Source organism: Choristoneura fumiferana, chromosome Z (genome assembly GCF_025370935.1).
Source record: "Choristoneura fumiferana chromosome Z, NRCan_CFum_1, whole genome shotgun sequence".
NCBI classification, from domain to species: domain Eukaryota; kingdom Metazoa; phylum Arthropoda; class Insecta; order Lepidoptera; family Tortricidae; genus Choristoneura; species Choristoneura fumiferana.
In genome coordinates, this window is record NC_133472.1 from 27,096,128 (window position 1) to 27,118,617 (window position 22,490).

Consider the following 22,490-nt stretch of genomic DNA (forward strand, 5'->3'; position numbering starts at 1 on the left):
TTTTGCTAAACGCCACGCTTTCTTGTCTCAAAGTTATCTTCCTGTTTCCGTTTTCAAAATGATTAATTATGGCATAATTGATCAGACGAACTCTATTGGTTAAGAACATCAAATGAGCGCCGTAGCTAGCCAACTCAATACCATAATTTAACAAACCAATTGCCGGTCCCAATATCTCTATAATTAGTGATTCGTTCCAAGTCAGAAAGATGGTCACCAGACTAGAGACAAAAATTACTGAAACCACCATTCCCACTGCCACAGAGCTGCGTTTGTTTTGAATACTATAGATACTTTCGAAATTATTAATTTTCATAACACGATCAATTTGCTGCATCTTGAGTACTAATTTCACATTTTCTTCTTTGTTTACAAAACGAACGTGGATTACGTTCAGCAGACATACCATAGACAGCGTAAATACTCCGATCATGTACACTGAAAAAAATAATCATTTAAAATACCTGATAAATCGTTAAAGTTTATTGTTTTAAACAGTTCCAGGGGAGCCTGCTGTTTTGAGCATTAAATTTTACTGTTCCGAAAACAGTTAAAGCAAAACAGTACATTTTAATGTTTTGACCAGTAAAAAAAAATTTACTGTTTAAAACAGTAAAAAAAAGTTTAATGTTTAAACATTAAAAAATTTTTTACTGTTTTAAACAGTAAATTTTTTTAAAAATTTTTTAATGTTTAAACATTAAAAGAATTTTAACTGTTTAAACAGTAATTTTTAATGTGCACGCACATTAAAATGTAACGAGGGAGACAGTACTTTTTAATGTGCACGCACAGTAAAATATAACGAGGAAGACGGTACCTTTTAATGTGCACGCACAGTAAAATGTAATGTGGAAGACAGTAATTTTTAATGTGCACGCACATTAAAATGTAACGAGGAAGTCAGTACTTTTTAATGTGCACGCACAGTAAAATGTAACGAGGAAGTCAGTACTTTTTAATGTGCACGCACAGTAAGATATAACGAGCAAGTCAGTACTTTTTAATGTGCTTGCACAGTAAAATATAACGAGCAAGTCGGTACTTTTTAATGTGCACGCACAGTACTTTTTAATGTGCACGCACAGTACTTTTTAATGTGCACGCACAGTAAGATATAACGAGCAAGTCAGTACTTTTTAATGTGCATGGACAGTTAAATATAACGAGCAAGTCAGTGCTTTTTAATGTGCATGCACAGTAAAATGTAATGTGGAAGACAGTAATTTTTAATGTTCACGCACATTAAAATATAACGAGCAAGTCAGTGCTTTTTAATGTGCATGCACAGTAAAATGTAACGAGGAAGTCAGTACTTTTTAATGTGCACGCACAGTAAGATATAACGAGCAAGTCAGTACTTTTTAATGTGCATGGACAGTTAAATATAACGAGCAAGTCAGTGCTTTTTAATGTGCATGCACAGTAAAATGTAATGTGGAAGACAGTAATTTTTAATGTTCACGCACATTAAAATATAACGAGCAAGTCAGTGCTTTTTAATGTGCTTGCACAGTAAAATATAACGAGCAAGTCGGTACTTTTTAATGTGCACGCACAGTAAAATGTAACGAGGAAGTCAGTACTTTTTAATGTGCACGCACAGTAAGATATAACGAGCAAGTCAGTGCTTTTTAATGTGCATGCACAGTAAAATGTAATGTGGAAGACAGTAATTTTTAATGTGCACGCACAGTAAAATGTAACGAGGAAGTCAGTACTTTTTAATGTGCACGCACAGTAAGATATAACGAGCAAGTCAGTACTTTTTAATGTGCATGCACAGTAAAATATAACGAGCAAGTCAGTGCTTTTTAATGTGCATGCACAGTAAAATGTAATGTGGAAGACAGTAATTTTTAATGTGCACGCACAGTAAAATGTAACGAGGAAGTCAGTACTTTTTAATGTGCACGCACAGTAAAATATAATGTGCAAGACAGTTATTTTTAATGTGCACGCACAGTAAAATGTAACGAGGAAGACGGTACTTTTTAATGTGCCCGCACAGTGAAATGTAATGTGGGCGACAGTACTTTTTAATGTGCAATTACAGTACCGGCAACTGTGCATGCATATTAAAATTACTGTCTTCCACATTACATTTTACTGTGCACTACAGTTAAAGGTATTGTAAAGGAAAGTACTGTTTAACGTGCATGGACAATAGCGGGTACTGTTCTGAATACCTACTACTGAGCATGCACATTAAAAAGCAATATCCTGCACAATATCTGTAACAGTGCACTTACAGTAGCGAGTACTGTAAGAGCACGGTAAAAGGTATTGTGAAGCCTGATACCTACTGCCTACGCAGTACTGCTACTAGATCAGGTAATGCGTAGGTAGGTAGGTACGCAGACAACCTGGAATAAATTAAAAATTATTTCATTTATGTCATTTATTTAAGAAGAATTAAAATCTTATGTTTAACCCAATTTGAGAACATTTTATTTACAGAAACATGACGCTGAATCCTTTTATATATTTACAATCAGTCAATTTTACATCTTAAGGTGAATGGAACGATAGCGTGTACTTTTCATAATTTGATACAACTGTTACTCCTACTACCTACATTACTTGATTGAAAAACATGTGAAATGTTTTTTACTTAATCAATCACATCATCTAATTACCGCAAAATGTATGGAAAGTTCACGCTGTTCCCTTACACACCTTACCACTCTTACCAGTGTACCTTAATTATTCATCAGTACCTTAACCAAAATAGACTAACAAGGAAGGGTACCCAACTGTCCGACTCCGTTTTGATTCAATTTGATATATGTTATAGAGTAGTCTAAAATAGCACAGGTATTTTTTTTAGCTGCCCAAATTCAACCTGTTAGGAGAAATTGCCCTTTAAAGTACTGAAAATTTACCAAACCCTCCAACTTCTATAGATTTCTCAAAAAAAGAAGATAATGAATTACTGGTTTCATTATATGTTGGAGAACATGAAAAAAGAATGGATACGTTTTGTCAAATGTTTTTTAAGCTCTAGCTCTAGAGCTTTAAAGCTTAGTCCATGATCCTATTCATGGTCTCGAAAAAAAAAACATAAAAAACAATTGACAAAACACGAGTCCATTATTCTTTCATGTTCTCCAACATACAATGGAACCAGTATTTAATTAAATTTCAGTTCTTGGAAGGACAATTTCTCCTAACAGATTGAATTTGAGCAGCTAAAAAAAAAATACCTGTGCAATTTTAGACTACTCTATAACATATATCAAAATAAATCGGACTTGGACAGTTCGGTACCCTTCCTTGTTAGCTACCAAAGGAGATCCGTATGCAAAATATGCAGGCCGCATTCGGACTTCTGATATATGTTGTAGTGAACCCAGGCTACGATATGACTGATGTTGTCAGTCTCTATAGTGGTCAGTCCAGGGAGGTGACAATCGATTTTTTGTATGGGATTTAGAAATTTCTTTTCTCTATCATATCCTGTAACCTATCATGTAACTGGGCTTTGTGAGCCGAGGAACGTTTGGTCGTTACAATTTATAAAGATCATAATTTATAAAAATTTGTGTACTACAATATATTATAAATTGATTAAATATATTGATTATATACAATAAATGATCTATTTCACCTGTCGTATGTTTCAGTATATTACAAGTAATTTGACATATAACTATGTATATCAAACGTCATTTCAAAAACAAAAATATTTTTTGTTTTTTATTCCTAACGAGTAGCTTTAAGGAAATAATGTAATATACATATATATTTAAACGCAGCTCGCAAAAGCTCTTTTAATTGATGTTTCATAAACATTATAGGTTTCAGAACAAGAAATTTCAAAATCTCATACAAAAAAATTGATGACGTCATACCTCTGGCTGACCACAATAGCGACTGGCAACATCAGCCATACCGTAGCCTGGAATCACTGCAACACGTATAAGAAGTCAGGATGCGGTTTACATATTCTGCATACGGATCGGATCTCCACTGGTATAGCTTAAGTCTAAAACAAAAAGTCTTATATTAATTAAATAACCACACGAATTGAATTCAGACAATAGCCTAAAAATATAATAGAATAAGATTGCTTAACAATCGGAATGTAAGTACAATATCTTATAAACCGATACCGAATTGCTACCAACTATATTAAGGATAATGAGGCATTAGGAAAATTAAGAACTAATAAAATTAAGACTTCGTATTCATATTAAATAACCACACAAATTTAATTCATAATAATTCCAACGATAGGGGAGCCATAAGCAAAGTTTAAAACGGCATTCAACTTGTCATACTTATAAAGTATAATAGCGGCCGTTGTATTGGAACAACTGCCATAAAACAAATTTCACGAGCATATAGTATTTCCTTTAAGAAAGACATAACATACAAAAGTGTGCGGAGCCAAGTTAGGCCCGTCTTGATGCTGCTGGAAATCGGTAAGAAATTGCTCCCTGGCGAGTCCAGGTTTTACTGCCTTTTGGAGTAGAGCTCGACATAGCCTCCTCACCTTTCGGTATCAGAGGTGTCAGACTCTACACCATGGTATGGATTATAGACAGGAGTCTATATGTAAAAAAAAATGGCAGGTCACCGGCGTTGAAGCTTTGGTAAAAAAAGAAGACACTAACGATGGTTTCTACGCCATCGTTAGTGTTAACTTAGTTGCCCTCGATTGAGTGAAAAAATGTACCCATTATGAACTATTATGTACAGTCAGCGTCAAATACTCTGTAGCAGTCAAAGTGGCCAAATAGTTCGGTACACCATACTAAATATATGGTGTACCGGACTATTTGACTACTTTGGTTGCTACAGAGTATTTGACGCTGACTGTACCACATCGGAAATTAAACTTAGTTCCAACGATAGGGCCTCAAAGGCATATATTACAACCTGTACATCTTCATAAACACGATCACACCATAATTATGTAGAAGAATTGAAGCATTTTTGGATAAATAAGTGACTATGGTCAGAGCAACCAGGTAAACAAATACCAAATATGTTTTAGGGCGATACTCATGAGCGTTTGAACCGCTTTCAGAACTATGGTTTCTTTATTGATGACTTTCATAAAAAGACTCGAATGCCATTTTCGGATATTTTGGAGATCTCAACTAGAGCCTTTTACATTTTGTTATCAAATTTGCACGGTAGTTCCTTATTATATCGTAAATAAAGAGACCATGGTTGTGACGGCGGTTCAAACGCGCTTGAGAGTATTCCTTTACAATTATAGTTAATTATTTTATGGAATGATTTTTTTATTGCAAAGAAAAAAATAATAGCACCTACAATGTGACGAATATCTAAGCCATTAACAAGCTTTCAACTATAGCGGGCGTTGTATTGGAGCAACTGCCATAAAACAAATTTCACGAGAATATAGTATTTCCTTTAAGAAAGACATAACATACAAAAGTGTGCGGAGCCAAGTTAGGCCCGTCTTGATGCTGCTAGAAATCGGTAAGAAATTGCTCCCTGGCGAGTCCAGGTTTTACTGCCTTTTGGAGTAGAGCTCGACATAGCCTCCTCACCTTTCGGTATCAGAGGTGTCAGACTCTACACCATGGTATGGATTATAGACAGGAGTCTATATGTAAAAAAAAAGGCAGGTCACCGGCGTTGAAGCTTTGGTAAAAAAAGAAGACACTAACGATGGTTTCTAAGTACACACCATCGTTAGTGTTAAAAATGTACCCATTATGAACAATTATGTACCACATCGGAAATTAAACTTGGTTCCAACGATAGGGCCTCAAAAGCATATAAAGCTACCTGTACAGCTTCATAAACACGATTATAGTTTTCCTCATCTCAAGTGGTCTTTTCAATCGTAAAAAAGAGCTGACGTAATGAAAAACAAAATCTTTAATTTTATGATGACATGTCTACACATACAACAATAAAGTGCAGGAATGTTTATGATGCTGACTGTACCTGGATTAGGAGCCCATTATCCGCCTTATTAATAAAACTCACTTCTGTTAACTAAAATGTGATTGGTCCCTTTCTCACAAATACGAATGTCAAAGTGACAGATAAAGACAAACGAATTTTAACGGCACTTTAGCTAAAAGAGGTTTGATGGATATTTAATATAAATAAAGACATGTGTAACAAAACTGTCATTTCCGCTGCTTTGGCTGCTGCTATCTTTATGAATTTTTTGTATGTGAGGGTAAAGGCTGGAAATGCTGGGATGCGTCAGGAAGGGTAAGTACTGCGTGTTAATAGGGGTAAAAGCGTTAATAAGCTGGGACGGGAGGTTGTTAACGTTGTTAGTGTGGACAGGGAAGGAATGCGGGGAATGCGTCAGGAAGGGTAAATACTGCGTGTTAATAGGGGTAAAAGCGTTAATAAGCGGGGATGGGAGGTTGTTAACGTTGTTAGTATGGACAGAGAAGGAATGCAGGGAGTGCGTCGTGGAAGGTAAGTACTGTAAGGGGTAAAAGCGTTAATAAGCGGGGATGGGAGATTATTAACGTTGTTAGTATGGACAGGGAAGGAATGCAGGGAGTGCGTCGGGGAAGGTAAGTACTGAGTGTTATAAGGGGTAAAAGCGTTAATAAGCGGGGATGGGAGATTGTTAACGTTGTTAGTATGGACAGGGAAGGAATGCAGGGAGTGCGTCGGGGAAGGTAAGTATGCAGCAGCAGCATGCAGCAGTATGTAACATGAGTCGAGGTATAAGTAAGTCGAACAGTACTGAATCAAGATCGAGAAAAACCACTGGGTGAACAATTCCGGAATAACCTTCGAGAATATCATGCATAATATCTACTCCAACTTGTTCGAATAATCTGAAGCCGTTCACCATTATCCAAACACACTTTTCCTTAACACCAGAATTGGCAGGAATGCCTTCTAAAACGTCAGCTTCATAATCAGTATCACATCTTAGGAGAGCCTCATCGGCATATGTTTGAACTTTCATTACATCTTTTTTTACGCGGCAAATTCTACATGGGAAATTGGCAGAGAAGCTTTCCACAAAACCGGTAATGGAATGGATGCCTAAATTGTCACCGATAATTAAAGCCAGTTCAAAATATACAACTCCATCAAAGTTTGGTACGACAAATGGGATGCCAATGGAGCTCAGATAATTAAGTTCATTTATTACAGGCTGGAATATTACTTTATTGCCGAATTTTAATCTGTCAGATGAATGGAACAGCAACGTTAAAAAAATATGAGATAGAACACTACAACGCCAAGGAGGTAGACATGGGACTGAAACATATACGGCACCTAATTTATGAATCCCGGAGTGACTTCCTAAAGCATTTGAAGTCTCATAGTCGTCAAAAAATAAAAACAACGGTATTACATGTTTACCCATGTGAGTTCTTTTTTTTGATTGCCAATAACGCCCCTGAATAAAGTTTCGAATAACGTTAACATCTTTGTAAAGATCCGCCATGTATTGCAATGTATCAATCAAAACAGTTTCGAGGGAAAAAAAAGCATGTAAGACTTCTCTTAATGGAATAAACTGCATAACGCAAGTAACCGATGAAATAACCTGCCTGCCTCTCAAAGTATTTGACTCGCGGCGTTCACCCACCTCTATTTTTTTAGGTGGAATATAAGTGCGGCGTACCTGAAAGTATTGAAATCTACGATACTCTGTTGAAAATGGATTTAAAGACGAAGAAATTGCAGTAGATATTATTCCTAGCACTTCTGCAACTGAACTATTACAAGAAATTTTACCATTATGAACCATATTCTGAAAGAGGTCACCTATCAATGGAACCAACGAAACTGAGAAAACGCTTAGAAGTGAGTTCATAATTATTTGGACAATATTCCTTGGCAAATTCGCAGACCCATACAAGGACGCTATTAGCGAAGCTAGTGCCATCTCTAGAGAAAGGCGAGGTGAATCTTCAGTTAAAGTTACTTCTGGTGTTACAACACCTGCAGGCATAGTATTAGTCTGGTTTAAAGGTTCTGCAGAAGGTAAATAATCATTCCTGGTAAGATCAGACTGACTAACTAGTTCTTGAGACGGTGAACAGTTAGTCTCGACTAAAACGTCCTGATCAGACACAGAAGGATATTCTTCAGTTAAAGCACTAACTTGATTGGAATGCTCTCGAAAATAGTGTCTACGAAAGGAATTAAACAGATGATACGACCTGGAACAATTGTCTTCTACACAGCGATATTGTTCAAACTTGTGGTTCTCATGAAAAAGTTGGAAATGGATTTTAAGTGCTCGTACGTCTACGACAATAGTGTTACAAATAAAACAGGTAACCATGTTTGTTTACTCAGTTAGGTAATAGACCACAATCATTCAGTAAACTTTGAACAGACCCGGAAAGTTTGGTTTTTGAAATTGTATTTGCCGGAAACTTGTAAATTGCTCTTTCTAAGAATTGCCAGACAGGTAAACATTCACTAGGATACTCCAAATTAAGAGCCCATATTATCTTGAAACATGTATCAACAGTTTTCGAGATGGTTGGCAAATCGTAGATTATGTCGTCAACAACAATGTGATGTGCTATTATTTTTTTCAGAGGACCTGCAACTATCATATATGGTTGAACAGTTAATCCCATAGTCTGGTACCTGGCCTGTCGCTTCTGCCGCTCTTCAAGGATCTTCGTTGGTTCTTCAATGTGTGAAATAAAGCTTTGGCGCACTTCTGCCGCTGATATTCTTTTCCGCTTTAAGTGCACCGGGCCAACCATGTGCGGTAGAAGTAGCAATAGGGCCAGGTTGCTAGTCTCGGAATTTTGATCTGTCAAGCAACAATAAAGAAAATTAGTGTAAAATAAAGAAAAGTAGTGTAGTAATTACTAATATTTTTTATTATCGGACGCTTTCGTTTTCCACTTACTTAAGCACTTAATAGAATAGAATAGAAAACATTTAATTCGAGTATCATAAGACTCGTACATTATATAGGTTAGGTTTTACTTATTACTAGTGTTAGTGTTAATTTATTATTTAGTGTAGGCAATTATATAATTACCTACACTAAACAATGATGAAGTGCATATGTCGACAAGTCATTACATTATAATGACTTTTCGACATATGCACCTCGCAACAGTGCCTCATATGTAGAGTTTACGCGGCGCGCGCGGCGTCGTAAATTTCCAACGTTGATTTTTGCGGTGCGCGTCGTGCAACGTGCCGTTGCACGTTTACGGTGCCGTGACGTGGACATGTGGCCGAGCCCTAAGACATAACTAACCTTGTGCAAGTTGCTTCAATTCTTCTACAAACGGCGATCGTGTTGATGAGCCTGTAGATATACCGAGTAGTTTGCTCTTCAGTAGCGGTAATTTATCATCCAATGAATGTTCATTGTCAGGATACCAGCGATCGAAGTCAGCAGTAAGCTTAAATAAAGAGATTAAATTAGTTAGAAAACCTTGAAAATTTACTAAAAATTCTCGTTGCATTAAAACAATGAGTGAATATCGGTTAAGGTTTCAATCAGTAAAACACATCAACACTCCAACAGCAAATTACTTACCAGCGCGTGCCCCCGAGAGCGCTTCAAACAGGGAAATTCCTGGAGATACGACAGTTTCTCATTTGAGTGCACACGTTGCTTCCGTTGCTCGTTGGTTCTCTGCCACTTTTCATTGCACAATCCAAAATCATCAGTAGAGCAACGTAACCACTCGAGGGTTTCCTCTTCCTCTGGCGTGATGGGGAGGTTGCTTGTAGAAGGTGCCGACGATGATGCGGCCGTTGGCGACTTCTGTAGAGAACGTCGTGCTCGCGGTTCGTACACTCCGTGTTTTCGGTACTTGGCTTTTAAGTTCGAAACTCCGTCGAACAGTCGACCGTGAGCTCGATGTAACCCCACTTTTGGTTTAGTGTAATAACTTTCTAACCTTTCTAAAGGAAATACCCGTTCTGAAAAAAAAAACATACCAACATTTATAAAAAAGCCATGATTTAGTAATAATAAATTTTCAACTTAACATAGTGTTTCTGATAGTAACTACTTTGTATATCATGGGCGGTGAATCGATATATATATTAGATACTTATTTTTATTTCAAAATTTATGATTTACTATTAACAATTAAGCAAAAAATATTCCGATATGGTTGTGGGCTTTACTGTCACTAAAGTAAGTATATTCTTAAGTTTAACCGCTTAACTGAGTACACAGGGTACAGGGGTAATTTTATACAAAGTACAGTAATTCCTTGGCAAAAGAATTATGAGTTGAGCAAAGACGAGGGCTGATTAGTATTCTTACAGCACAATGCAAAACAACAAAATCCAGCATAATACATTATTATTATGTCATCAAGTCTTCACAGGACGGAATTCCTCAACGGTTAATGGAATCTATTTGAAATTTGGTATGGCAATTTAGTTTAATTGACAATGCAAGTACAGTATGTCATTTTTACTTTTAGAAGCTTTTATTTTTGCTGACAGTAAGTACTTTTTGCTGTCTGTACTTGCATTGTCAACTAAACTACATTCCCATACCAAATTTCAAGTCGATTCCATTAACCATTGAGGAGTTGTCCTGCGGAGACGATCCTGGCCGGACCACCAAGATGTCACTCCCTGATTATTGTATTGTCGCCAGATTTACATTAGTATGCCAAATTCGAAGTCAACTCGACTACTGACCCGTACATACATAGCATACACACATTGCAAGTTAAATAAAATCTTGTAAAATGTGTTTCTTTTCACTTATGATTCACACAATCCATAATAACAATGAAAAAATTTGCAGAATTTATAACAGCTTACAGAGATTTTGACCGGGTTTGATTATGTTATTTTCACTGACTAATTTTTTCTTATCCTGAATTACGCTATCAGTTGTGCTGTTTCCAGATCATATCTTATTTTCCATGTCACTGTCTTCATCCTTACTGATGTCATTTAGTGTCAGGTCTTCCACACTCCATACTGCTTTCAGATGTTATTGTATCTAAAAAAAAACGAATAATTGTTAGTGCTGTAATGTAATGCCATAAGTTCTGGTTTATTAATATCAACCACTTTGTTACCAAATTATTGAAAATAGCATTACCTGCATGTATTTCGATCAATTCCTCTTCAATTGGTTTCATAGGGAGTGATGGAGGTGAAGATAATGAATCATCTCGATACTTTTTGTTTTTGGTAATTTTTCTTTTGTCTGACGAAGATGACGCCGCCTGCCTAGGTTTTTCCACAGCAAATGCTTCCTTCAAGTTAGCTAACAACCAAAAATAGTACATTATTGCAGAGGCCGGGAAATTAGGGATTGCCGGCCAAGTAGATAAAGGGATACGAGGCTGGCAATCTCTTTTAACGCTTAGGTATTTAATGCTTTTCTCAAACATTGTCGGGAAATTAAACATCAAAATTCCGTCTGCCTAAAAACTATCCTATGCTCATTCCAGGATCTCAAACTATCTCCATACCAAATTTCATCTAATTCGGTTCAGCGGTTTATAACAGTATTTAAACTTCGCGGTTTATTTTTTCGAAATAATGCGAGTATTTCTGAGTATGTTTGAGAAAAAAAAACATTATCTTATCTTAAGAACACATTATTAACGGCACCAGTTAATTTGCACATGCATGCACAATTAAGATCACTAGAATAACATAACAAAATAAAAAATATTTTTCATCACACTTGCTCGTAAACAGTGTCGTAACATGCAGGCTACCTTGGTTGCAACCCCCCTAATAAAACCCTTGAACTTAATGTGCTTGTCATGAAACCAGTGATCGGTAAATGAGTCATTGCCCGTACTAATTTTCATGTCATGAAGCCCAAGGTCGGTAAATGAGTTTGTTACTGCATGGTGTGCTGCTGCTCCGTGCGCGCGCTGCACACGCACGCCATGCACATGCTGCAGAGCGCTGCCTAGAGCGCTGCCAACAGCGCAGCCAGCGGTATCGGCAATTTTTGAAAAAATATTATTTTTTCATTTACAAATATACAATTTTACTCGCAAATGTGATGAAAAACATTGTATGTCGCACGGGCACTACTAGAATTACGAACATCGACTCATTAAATCTAATAGACTTTCGTTCGTAATTCCTTATTTAGCGCCCTTAAGACAATGTACTATAAAAAAAGATCACAAGAAACATGTTGCAATCAAACCAAATTATTAAGGTTACATATCAGAACACCTACTTAAAATTGTTAATTAACACATGCATTATGAATCACAATTTATGATGTGCCTTCTCCTTAACCACTAGATAAATAAGAGTAAAGTAACCTAATCATAAAAAAAAACATTTTTATACAAGCTTTTTTTGCTTATTGTACTTTCTGTTGACTGTACTTGCGTTGTCATCCAATCTACATATCTATACCAAGTTTGAAGTTGTTGCCATTAACCGTTGAAGAGTGCCGTGATGTGGAGACAATCCTGGCCGGACCACCAGGATGTCACTGCCAGATTATTGTATTGTCACCAGATTTACATATGCATGCTAAATTTCAAGACAATCCGACCAATGGAAGTGGGTCAAATTAAGCTTCCAAAATTCCACCCAGACAACATAATAATATGTACATATAGTCGAGTTATAAACTTGTGAGCGAAAAGTTGATCAAAAATATCTGACCACGACTCTATTATTAACGGCGTAGAAGCGTGTTCAGATATTTTTGATCAAATTTTTGCTTACAAGTTTATGAACTCGACTGTACCTACATACATTACAATATGGCTTTACTCTAAAAAATTTTTTATTTGGCCGAAGACATGTCTTTTTATCTTCATTTATCCAGTTTCTTGGACAGACGCTTACATATTCATTATTCTCATTGGAGAATATAATAACAGAATATGGCATCTGAAAACAACATAAAGATTCAATTTCAAACAATTTAGTTCATACTCATCCATATTAATTATAGTAATAGAGACGCTTTGGTGTATACTGTAAGTCTTTATTATGAATAAATGAATAAATAAATAAAATAAAATCTAGCTGCATCATTCTGTCTTCTATTTTAATCACATGATCAAACATGATCTCCTACGCTCCGGTGTCACCTTCTGCAGTTATTTATTGTCAATATTTCTATGTGCATATCAAAAATAATTTATTAATAGTATATAGGTACGCACATTATGAGATTAATAGTATCCAAATGTTGTTAAAACCTGAAGTATTACCACTGTAATATGAACTTCTCTACTACAAAACAGTTTCAACCAAATATCTGTGTAGGTGAAATTAATATTGAGATGAAATTATTTATTTATGTGGTTGCATTTAATTTTAACTTTACAATATTTTGATTCCACTGGTGTCACTGTTGATGCTCATGGCAGCCAACATGTTAATAAACGCAGCAGTTTCATAAAATAACTACTTTCATACACACCTAAGGCCGGCAACGCGTCTGATGGTCCTGATGATGCTGCGGATGTCTATGGGCGACGGTAATCACTTAACATCAGGTGAACTGTCCGCTCGTTTGTCCCCTCCTATTTATTACATAAAAAAACCTGAATTTACTTAATTGAAGTACTTAGGTTAAAAATAAATTAAAAATAAAAGCTTGTATCAACACAAGAGTGAGACGCAAACTAGGTAATATGATTTCCTTACACAACCTAGCGAAATATAATTTTTGAACTTCAGCCATTTTGTTAGTATTTCGTCACTTTTTTTTTCTGTGACTTGTTTATTCAGAACTACTAAAACTTAGATAAATGATTGGTCTCGCGCGCCAATCATTCATCTAAGTACTAAAACTTCTATACCATAAAATTTGAAACATCCCAAATACTAAATTGCTCTGACAAAGTCGAGGTGATTACAAGGATGAACACAACAGTTATATTCGGTAACAACATTCTTACCTCAAAATGAACTTTTGTTTTGCTAAAACAGCTATTTTATCGTAATTTATCGTAAAAAAGCAATCCCTGTAGTTTAATATGCTATCTCGAGGTGCTTTTAAAATAGCAGTTATAGTGAAAAAGGTGCATTTTGAGGTTAGAATGTTTAATTCAAATTAGACTGAACTGCCGGTACATGATTGATCGATACAACTAAAACACCAAAATAAAACATGCTAATAAAAATAAACAACAGAACATAACTGTAGCATGGGAATATCAACGTTACAAGGTATATATGATCTATTGTCAAATCTATAGCTTGCATGTTCAAAATACTATTTTCAATTCAACTAGGCAGGCACAAAGCCATGTCGATGTCGTTAATAATAAGCATTTAGTAATAATTTAACTTACTTACATCTTTTTCTGGTTTCTCCATTATTTTGATCTTCTTTTCATAACACTTCTTTATTGTAAAAATATTTAGGCAGGCGTACGCCACACGCACGCACGCAAACACGCCACACGGTCGGTAATCAAATCAAAATGGCTGCTGGCTGTCTTCTGGCTTGGCTTGGCTTGGGCTCGGCGGGCGACGACGCACGCGGACGCGGGTGACACTCTTTCCCGGCCCGGATAACACCGACATGGAAATACCGGCCCTGTTTTTTGTGTACACGTCCTTACAAACTGACAGGAGCTTCTATGGGCGTGTACACGAAAAACAGGGTCGGTATTTCCAACCCGGTATTATCCGGGCCGGCTTGCCAGATCAAATTCGAATTAGAAATTCGGAGATATTACGTCCAAAAAACAAGAGATCGAGAAAAAAACCATTAGACTAGAGATGCTCATTTAGTACTCAATGAATTAACTCTAACAGATTACGACTACAAAAAAAACTTATGTTTTGTTAGTTTACATTTACAGAGTTATTTCCATGTTCCCCATAACGGCCTATAAAGCCGGACACTGTTAAGGATTTTTAACCGACTTCAAAAAAGGAGGAGGTTCTATGTTCCGATGTTAGTATTTTTTTTTATGTATGTTCGTCGATTACTCAGTCAATTGTGGACCGATTTTCAAAATTTTTTTTTTTAATCGAATAAGTATTTTTCTGAGGTGGTCCCATTGTCACCAAGTCAAGATCTGATGATGGGATCCTAGGGAAATCGAGTGCAAACCTCAAATTTGATAGGCACACCTATGGCGATTTTGCCATTATTAGCATTAAGATGAGCATTTACATTCAGAAAGTATCATTTGGTAACCTGGACCTGATGAAGAAGACCGTGATGACCAATGGAACTCATCAAAGCTAAGTAATGCTCGCTCGTCTATAAACGATCATGATTAATATATCTAGATAAGCGACTAAGAAGAAGCTTTAAGTTAATGATTCTTTCGAACTGATATATGATGCTGAAGCCAGAAGGTAGGCAACGGAACTCTGTTATAAAAAAAAGCAACTAAGTCGTGTTTGGGCTTAATAGAATCGTTGTGAGATGTACTTTAGCTACGAATCACTAAAAAGTGAGAAATAAATAAAATTTTTAACAAAAAAGTAAAACCGGCTCCAAAAAATAAAAAAAATAAAAAATAAAAATGGAACCGACTACAAAATCCTTAAAAAATATTTTTCTAGGTACGTACTAGCTTGAAGTCGGTGACAGCACGACCCAGCAGGAGGGATGGAATGAATGCACTTCGTAGTTAGTAGGGTCTCTGGGATGTTATTAAAAGATGCAATAAAAGAAGATCTCCGAAATCAATGTTTATTTTTGCTTTTTCACACGAGAACTCTTTTTTTTTTTAAAACGCCGCCCGCTGTCATCTGTCACGCGTTCAGAAAGCAACTCCACTCAACATTTTTCAACTTAATAAAACTTATTTTGAATTAATATTCTAATATCTAACATTCGGCCAACCTGACCACACAAGTTTGTCCTCAAACTATTTTCTACTCCATAATCCTATTTGGCATTTCACACCTCACCATAAATTGGCCGTGTGAAACTTCCCAAGTTTCATCCTGTATACCTGACTCAGCCTGATTGCATTGCATCGGGGACTTCACCTTTCAATCAAGGTCACCCCCGCCTTCCAATCAATCAAATCAGCTCATAATACTGCATCGAGGTCTTCACCCAATCATCAGGGCCACCCTCGACTTCCAAATCAAATCAATGCCATTGCATCGAGGACTTCACCCATAAATTGGGGTCACCCTCGCCTTCCAATGCCATGCCAACAAACGTCTATGTAGCTATAGTACTAAATTATATGTATACATCGACATAATATTTATAGCCGTACACAATATATATAGCCTTGACTGTACAAGACGGCGTTTCAAATTAGCTGATAATAGCAGCTGCATCGAGGACTTCACCCGATCATCAGGGCCACCCTCGACTTCCAAATCAAATCAATGTCATTGCATCGAGGACTTCACCCATAAATCTGGGTCACCCTCGCCTTCCAATGCCATGCCAACAAACATCTATGCAGCTATAGCGCTAAATTATATCTATACATCGTCATATTTATAGCCTTGACTGTACAAGCCGGCGTTCGGCCAACCTGACTCTTATAGTTTGCCCTCAAACTCACTGACATAGATATGTAACTCTCAAACAAATACACTTACTATGTTTTTAAATCTTCTAAATATTATTACCATCTATTTATTCATCGTCATTTTAACATTGTATCGAAGGCTTCACCTGTAATAAATACTCTCAATCAGGCCACCTTCGCCTTACAATATTCTCAATGAATCACTTTCTCTATTTATTAGTATTTACCATTATAAAGCAGAGTTATTTACCCTAATTAGGTACTTATTTTACTGAGATCTTTCAGTCATTAATATCTAAAAAAAAACAAGGAACTAAGCTAATAATGAACTTAATAAAGAATCACAAATTAAAACTTATGACGCCACTAACTCCTCATTCTCACTATTATCAGTATCAGAATTACTCTCTCTATCCGCAACTGTAATCCAGGGATGTATACGGTCAGCTGCCCAGACATTCTTATATTTCCCCCTCGTTATATTCATACCCTCTATGTTACTCACTTCATATCGATCGTTACCTAATATTTTGGAAATTTTAAAAGGACCTGAATACTTTGGCAACAGCTTTCGACTTTTCCCATCATTAGATGGAGTGTTTTTCAAAATTTTTACTAGATCTCCCACATTGTATAATTTAGCTGCTTTTCTCTTCTGATCAAATCTCTGCCGTTGATCAGCTTGATCTTTACTAATATGCTCATTAATGTCTTGCCTAATCTCATTCACATCCCTATCATTTCGTCTTGTTTCTACTATAGCTTCACCTAGAATTCCTTCACCCCTATTTAATGGCCGTTTACAAAATAATACCTCAGCGGGAGTCTTTCCAATGCCCTTATTAAGAGTATTGTTTAACCCCCATTGTATTTTACCAATATCAAGATCCCATTTATTCTCACCCAGACGGTCTGTATACGCTCTGAGACTATCTAAAACAGTACGATTATATCGCTCTACCTGCCCGTTAGAGCGAGGTGAGGAAACCGCATTAAGTACATGTACCACCTCAAACTCAGTGCAAAACCGGCTGAATTCAGTTGAAGTGAAACTTGTACCCCTATCTGATATTATTCGGCATGGGTGACCAAAAGTAAAGAATACGTCTTTCAGCGCTTTAATAGTAGGTCCTGACTTTGTATTCCGCACTGGTTTTATGATGCAGAACTTCGAATAGCCATCAACAATCAACAGAATATATTGATTACCAGATCCGCTTTTCACGAAGGGACCAAGATGATCTATATGGATGGTGTGGAAGGGAATAGCATTTTTAGGTATACTGTGTAAGTATCCTTCTTTAGACCCAGCAGGTTCTTTGCCAAAAGCACAATGTAGGCACGACTTTACATATTTAGAGATAAATTTATTCATTTTCGGGAACCAAAAGTCCTTTTTTATTTTCTCTAAAGTTTTTTCCGTCGAGAAGTGCCCTATTTCATCATGATTACGTAGGCAAATTTGCCATCTGGCTCCCTTGGGAACTACCCATTTGAGATCATCTCCTACTTTCCGGTATACTTTATTATTTTTAACAACGAAGTTTTGCTTTATGTCGACTAATTCTTTGTACTGTGGATCTTCAAGTGCCGAACGAATGTGCTTAATTTTAGGATCAGTCATTTGTAAACTTAATAGCCAATCGTCTTGTGTAATTTGCAGCACTCTATTAAGATGGCTGTTAACGTCACCATCATCTGCAGTCAAAGTCGAATTTCTGCTCAGCGCGTCCACGTGTTGCATGGTGCAACCGGGTTTATATTCGATAGCACAATCATACTCTTGCAGCGCTATCCACCAGCGCGCCACTCTAGGTATTATATCCCTTTTGGTAAACGTTGAGCGAAGAGCGCTGCAGTCCGTAATGATTGTGAAATGTTTGCCCAATAAATACACTCGAAAGCGATGCAGTGATGCAACAACAGCCAATGTTTCTAATTCGTAGGCATGTAATTTTTCCTCATCAATTGTGGTTTTGCGACTGAAATATGCTATAGGCTTTAGATTAGACGTCGGTGTTTGTTTTTGAAATAAAATACCACCTAATCCGTACTTAGAGGCATCACAGTGTAGCTCTGTTATATATTCAGGGTTATAAATACTTAATATCGGACGTTGAGTTAATTTCTCTTTGAGAACAGAAAATGCCTGTTTTTGTTGTTCATCCCATATCCAAGGAGCGTCTTTTCTGGTCAAATCAGTTAATGGCCGGGCTATGAGGGAAAAACTTTCAATGAATTTTCGAAAGTAGCTGGCCAATCCTACAAACTGTCTGACCTCATGCACATTTCTAGGTTCTGGGAATGATTCTACCGCTTCAATTTTTGTTTTGCCAGGTCGAAATCCATTTTCCGAAATTTCAAACCCTAGATAGTTTATAACAGTTTCGAAGAATCTACATTTCTTAATATTCAACGTCAGTCCTGCTTCTCTCAGTAAATCAAATGTTTTTTCCAGTTTTTGCATGCATTCATCAAAACTCTTACCAGCGATCAACAAGTCATCCATATAAGCTACCGCACAATTTTCTTTCGATTTACCTAACATTTTATTTATTGTTCGTTGAAATACTGCTGGACAATTTGCTAACCCAAAAGGCGCTCGACGAAACTGGTATAAACCATCAGGAGTAATAAAAGCAGTTAACTGCTTACATTGATCCTTAACTGGGATTTGATAGTAGCCGCTTGCCATATCTAAACTAATAAAGTATCTATTTCCACTAAGTAAATCAATCTGATCATCTATGCGTGGTAATGGAAATTGATCCTTTATTGTTTTTCTATTCAAGGCCCTATAATCAACACATAAACGATAACCTCCAGTTTTCTTTGATACTAAAATAACGGGGCTAGCATAAGCCGACTCAGATTCTTCAATTATCTCATTATCTAAAAGTTCTTTGACCATATCACGAACTACCTCTTTTTCTGAATGGCTCAACCGATATGGCCTGTATACAACTGGTATATCATCAGTTAGTTTTATATCAAGTTCAGTTAATTGCGTGCATCCTAATTCAGATAAGTTCTGGGCAAAGCAGTCGCGATATTTATCAATCAAACCATAAACTTCAGCTTTTTGAATATTGTTTAAGTCAGGGTTAACAAATATTAGGTCTCTATCCAATGGTTCTAAAGTTGCACTTTCATCTATCATCCGCACATTTTGAACTGGTGTTTTTGAATCATCTAGGGAAACTGTATAGGCCCGGGCCACAGCTAAATTCTTTGTGAAATAAATAGGGAGCTTTGAACTGTTGATGTTAAGAATAACAATATCACATTTGCCATTAGTAAGTTTGTAAACACCTTCCTGAACACAATATTCCATGCCATTAAAATTCCTGTAACTTCCTTTTATATAAATATCAGAATTTTTTATATCTTCGCTGTAACAGTTCAACAAGCCTATATCATTAATCTCAGAGTCAGCTGCAACATATAACAAACACTTTGTATTATCCAGAGCAATTGAGTCGCTATGAGGTAAATTACTGTCAATTTTACTAGAAAATATGTTAAGTGAACTGTCCGTTTTTGTTATAATTATTTCAGGTAACTCTGTGAAATTCTGACCAACTAACATAGGTCTATGTAGGTATTTATTTTCCACAACATATGCACTGATTTCAGCCTTTACTGAATCAATTTCTATCAGAAATGTAGTTTTCCCCAACAATGGGATGTTAATTCCCGCAATTCCCCGCACTACAGGTAACTCCTTGTGTTCTATAGTTAAGCCTAACTTTTGCACCATATCTTGTGAGATGAGAGTGCAATCACTCCCCAGATCAACAAAACATTCCAGCATGTGAATATTATTGATGCAAGCCTGCTTATGATATTTGGCATTATTTGATGATGTGCTGTCAATCAATAAAACCCGTTTGTCACTGTTTTTTATATTTTTCTTAAATTGACAATTGTTATTGGTATGTCCAAACCTTTTACATTCCTCACATTTTATTATTGGCTTAGGACAGTGTTGCAACCTGTGGCCCCTCTCATTACAGTTAAAACAAACTACTGTTGATGTGTTTTGACTATTTTGGGAATTATTTTTATTACACTGGAATGCTTTGTGACCTGACTCTGAGCATTTGTTGCAAATAATATGAGTTAAGTTGGTTTGCCTATTCCTGGACAAGTAAGAATTTCTATTCATGTCTTTGTGTTCTTTACATACATCCTTGAGATATTTTAGCAAATCTTCTGGTTCTACAAAGCGAGCCGAAGATGCACCTGCCCGTATAGTACGATCCTCTATCCCAAGTATAATACAGTCAGTAGCTTTCTTGCCGTAGATCTCACATGCATTTAGCAGCATCATTTTGTCATAAAAGTACTCATCTACATTTTCCCCATATTTTAAAGTTTTGTCGAGCATTTCTAACAATAAAATGCCATAATTTGATTCTGTTGGAAATGCTTTACGCAAGAGTTCCTGCCACTGTGTCCAACTATGTAGCACTGAAGTCTGTCCCTGATACCATTTCTTTGCATTTCCTACTAGCTTGGGCAACGCATAATGAATTATATGAGCTTCTTCCCATTTGTATATTATAGCGCACTCATTCACCTTAGCTAACCATGAATCGATATTATAATTTTTTTGAGAAGGATCAAATTCTGGCACCATGTTTAAATTGTTATTAAATACTGGTTGTGAAGTCGGCTTTACAATAGACTGAATAATTTGCGACACATCATTGACATTGAATAATGCATTAGAAGTCACAATACCTGGTGCTGCTGTCATATTGTTTGATAACACTGTACTGCTTGTTGCCGCCGTATGAGTTGTCGTCGCCGTACCACTTGTAGCCGCCCTACAATTTGCTATCACCGTACCACCTCCTGCTGCCGCCATACCTCCTGCTGACGACGTGCTCCCACCAACAATTACGGGTATCCCATGATGTTCTTGTTGCTGTGTAGATATATTCGGCGTACTTCCACGACTTTTCGTCTTATGCTGGCTTTTTTTTGGCTTTGCACTCTTCGCGCGTTTTTTCCTTCGTATATAGTTATCATCTGAAGAATCCGTCGAAGTCGTAGCACTCGTAGTCGAGCTACGATCCCTCCGCCGTCGATGTTTGGATCGTTTTCGTCCCATTTCGAATGAGTCCTTGGTTACCACTTCTGATAAAAGATGCAATAAAAGAAGATCTCCGAAATCAATGTTTATTTTTGCTTTTTCACACGAGAACTCTTTTTTTTTTTAAAACGCCGCCCGCTGTCATCTGTCACGCGTTCAGAAAGCAACTCCACTCAACATTTTTCAACTTAATAAAACTTATTTTGAATTAATATTCTAATATCTAACATTATGAAGCTCCGTATCCGTAACCGGAACTCTCGGATATCCGAAATAAAAACTATCCGTAACCGTAACCGAATCCGATAAGGCTTTGTTCGGACTTACATTTGAAATTTACCACGAGCTTTGCGGTGAAGGAAAACATCGTGAGGAAACCTGCACAAACCTGCGAAGCAATTCAATGGTGCGTGTGAAGTTCCCAATCCGCACTGGGCCCGCGTGGGAACTATGGCCCAAGCCCTCTTGTCCTGAGAGGAGGCCTGTGCCCAGCAGTGGGACGTATATAGGCTGGGATGATGATGGGGATGATGTTCGGACTAGGCTAGTATTTTAGTCTAGTAGCGAGTAATTTAGTAGCTAAACGTGTCTGAACACCAAATAATTAGTCGAGCAGATTAGTAAGTAATTTAGTCGAGTCAATCCATTTTATTCTATTTTTTTAGTAGTTTAGTAGTGAGTAGCACCCCCCACCACGCGTCCGTGCTTACTCGGCCGCCGGCTAAACAAGTCCGAACCTGTCGATTTAAGTATAAAAATTTCGGATAGTTTCGGATAGGGGCGGAGTCAAAATGCGACATGTTGTGACAGGTTTTTTTTTTGCCCTGCCGAGTGCCGAGCCGACAGAACGGCCGGCGTCTTATGCATCTATTGTTTATTAACTATTACAATAAAATTAAAGTCAAGTCATCTAAGAGTCATCTACATTCCTATTAGAAAGCAAAATCTTTATTGTGCAAAATACAATAAAAAATACAAAATTATACAAGTAGGTGTTT

General features: G+C 36.8%; 2 protein-coding genes across 20 annotated transcripts in view; one reads left to right on the top strand and one right to left on the bottom strand.

The window, feature by feature from the left end:
• LOC141432893 (coiled-coil domain-containing protein AGAP005037) overlaps positions 1–22,490 on the top strand; it is a 185,049-nt gene that overhangs the window by 84,607 nt on the left and 77,952 nt on the right. The window lies entirely within an intron of this gene.
• On the bottom strand, positions 756–11,222 carry LOC141440016 (uncharacterized). The gene is made up of 4 exons (XM_074104477.1): positions 11,033–11,222; positions 9,494–9,882; positions 9,209–9,356; positions 756–8,749 (listed from the first exon to the last, which is right to left on the bottom strand). The coding sequence occupies exons 1-4, from the start codon at positions 11,220–11,222 to the stop codon at positions 8,274–8,276; spliced, it is 1,203 nt and encodes a 400-aa protein (XP_073960578.1). The 3' UTR covers positions 756–8,273.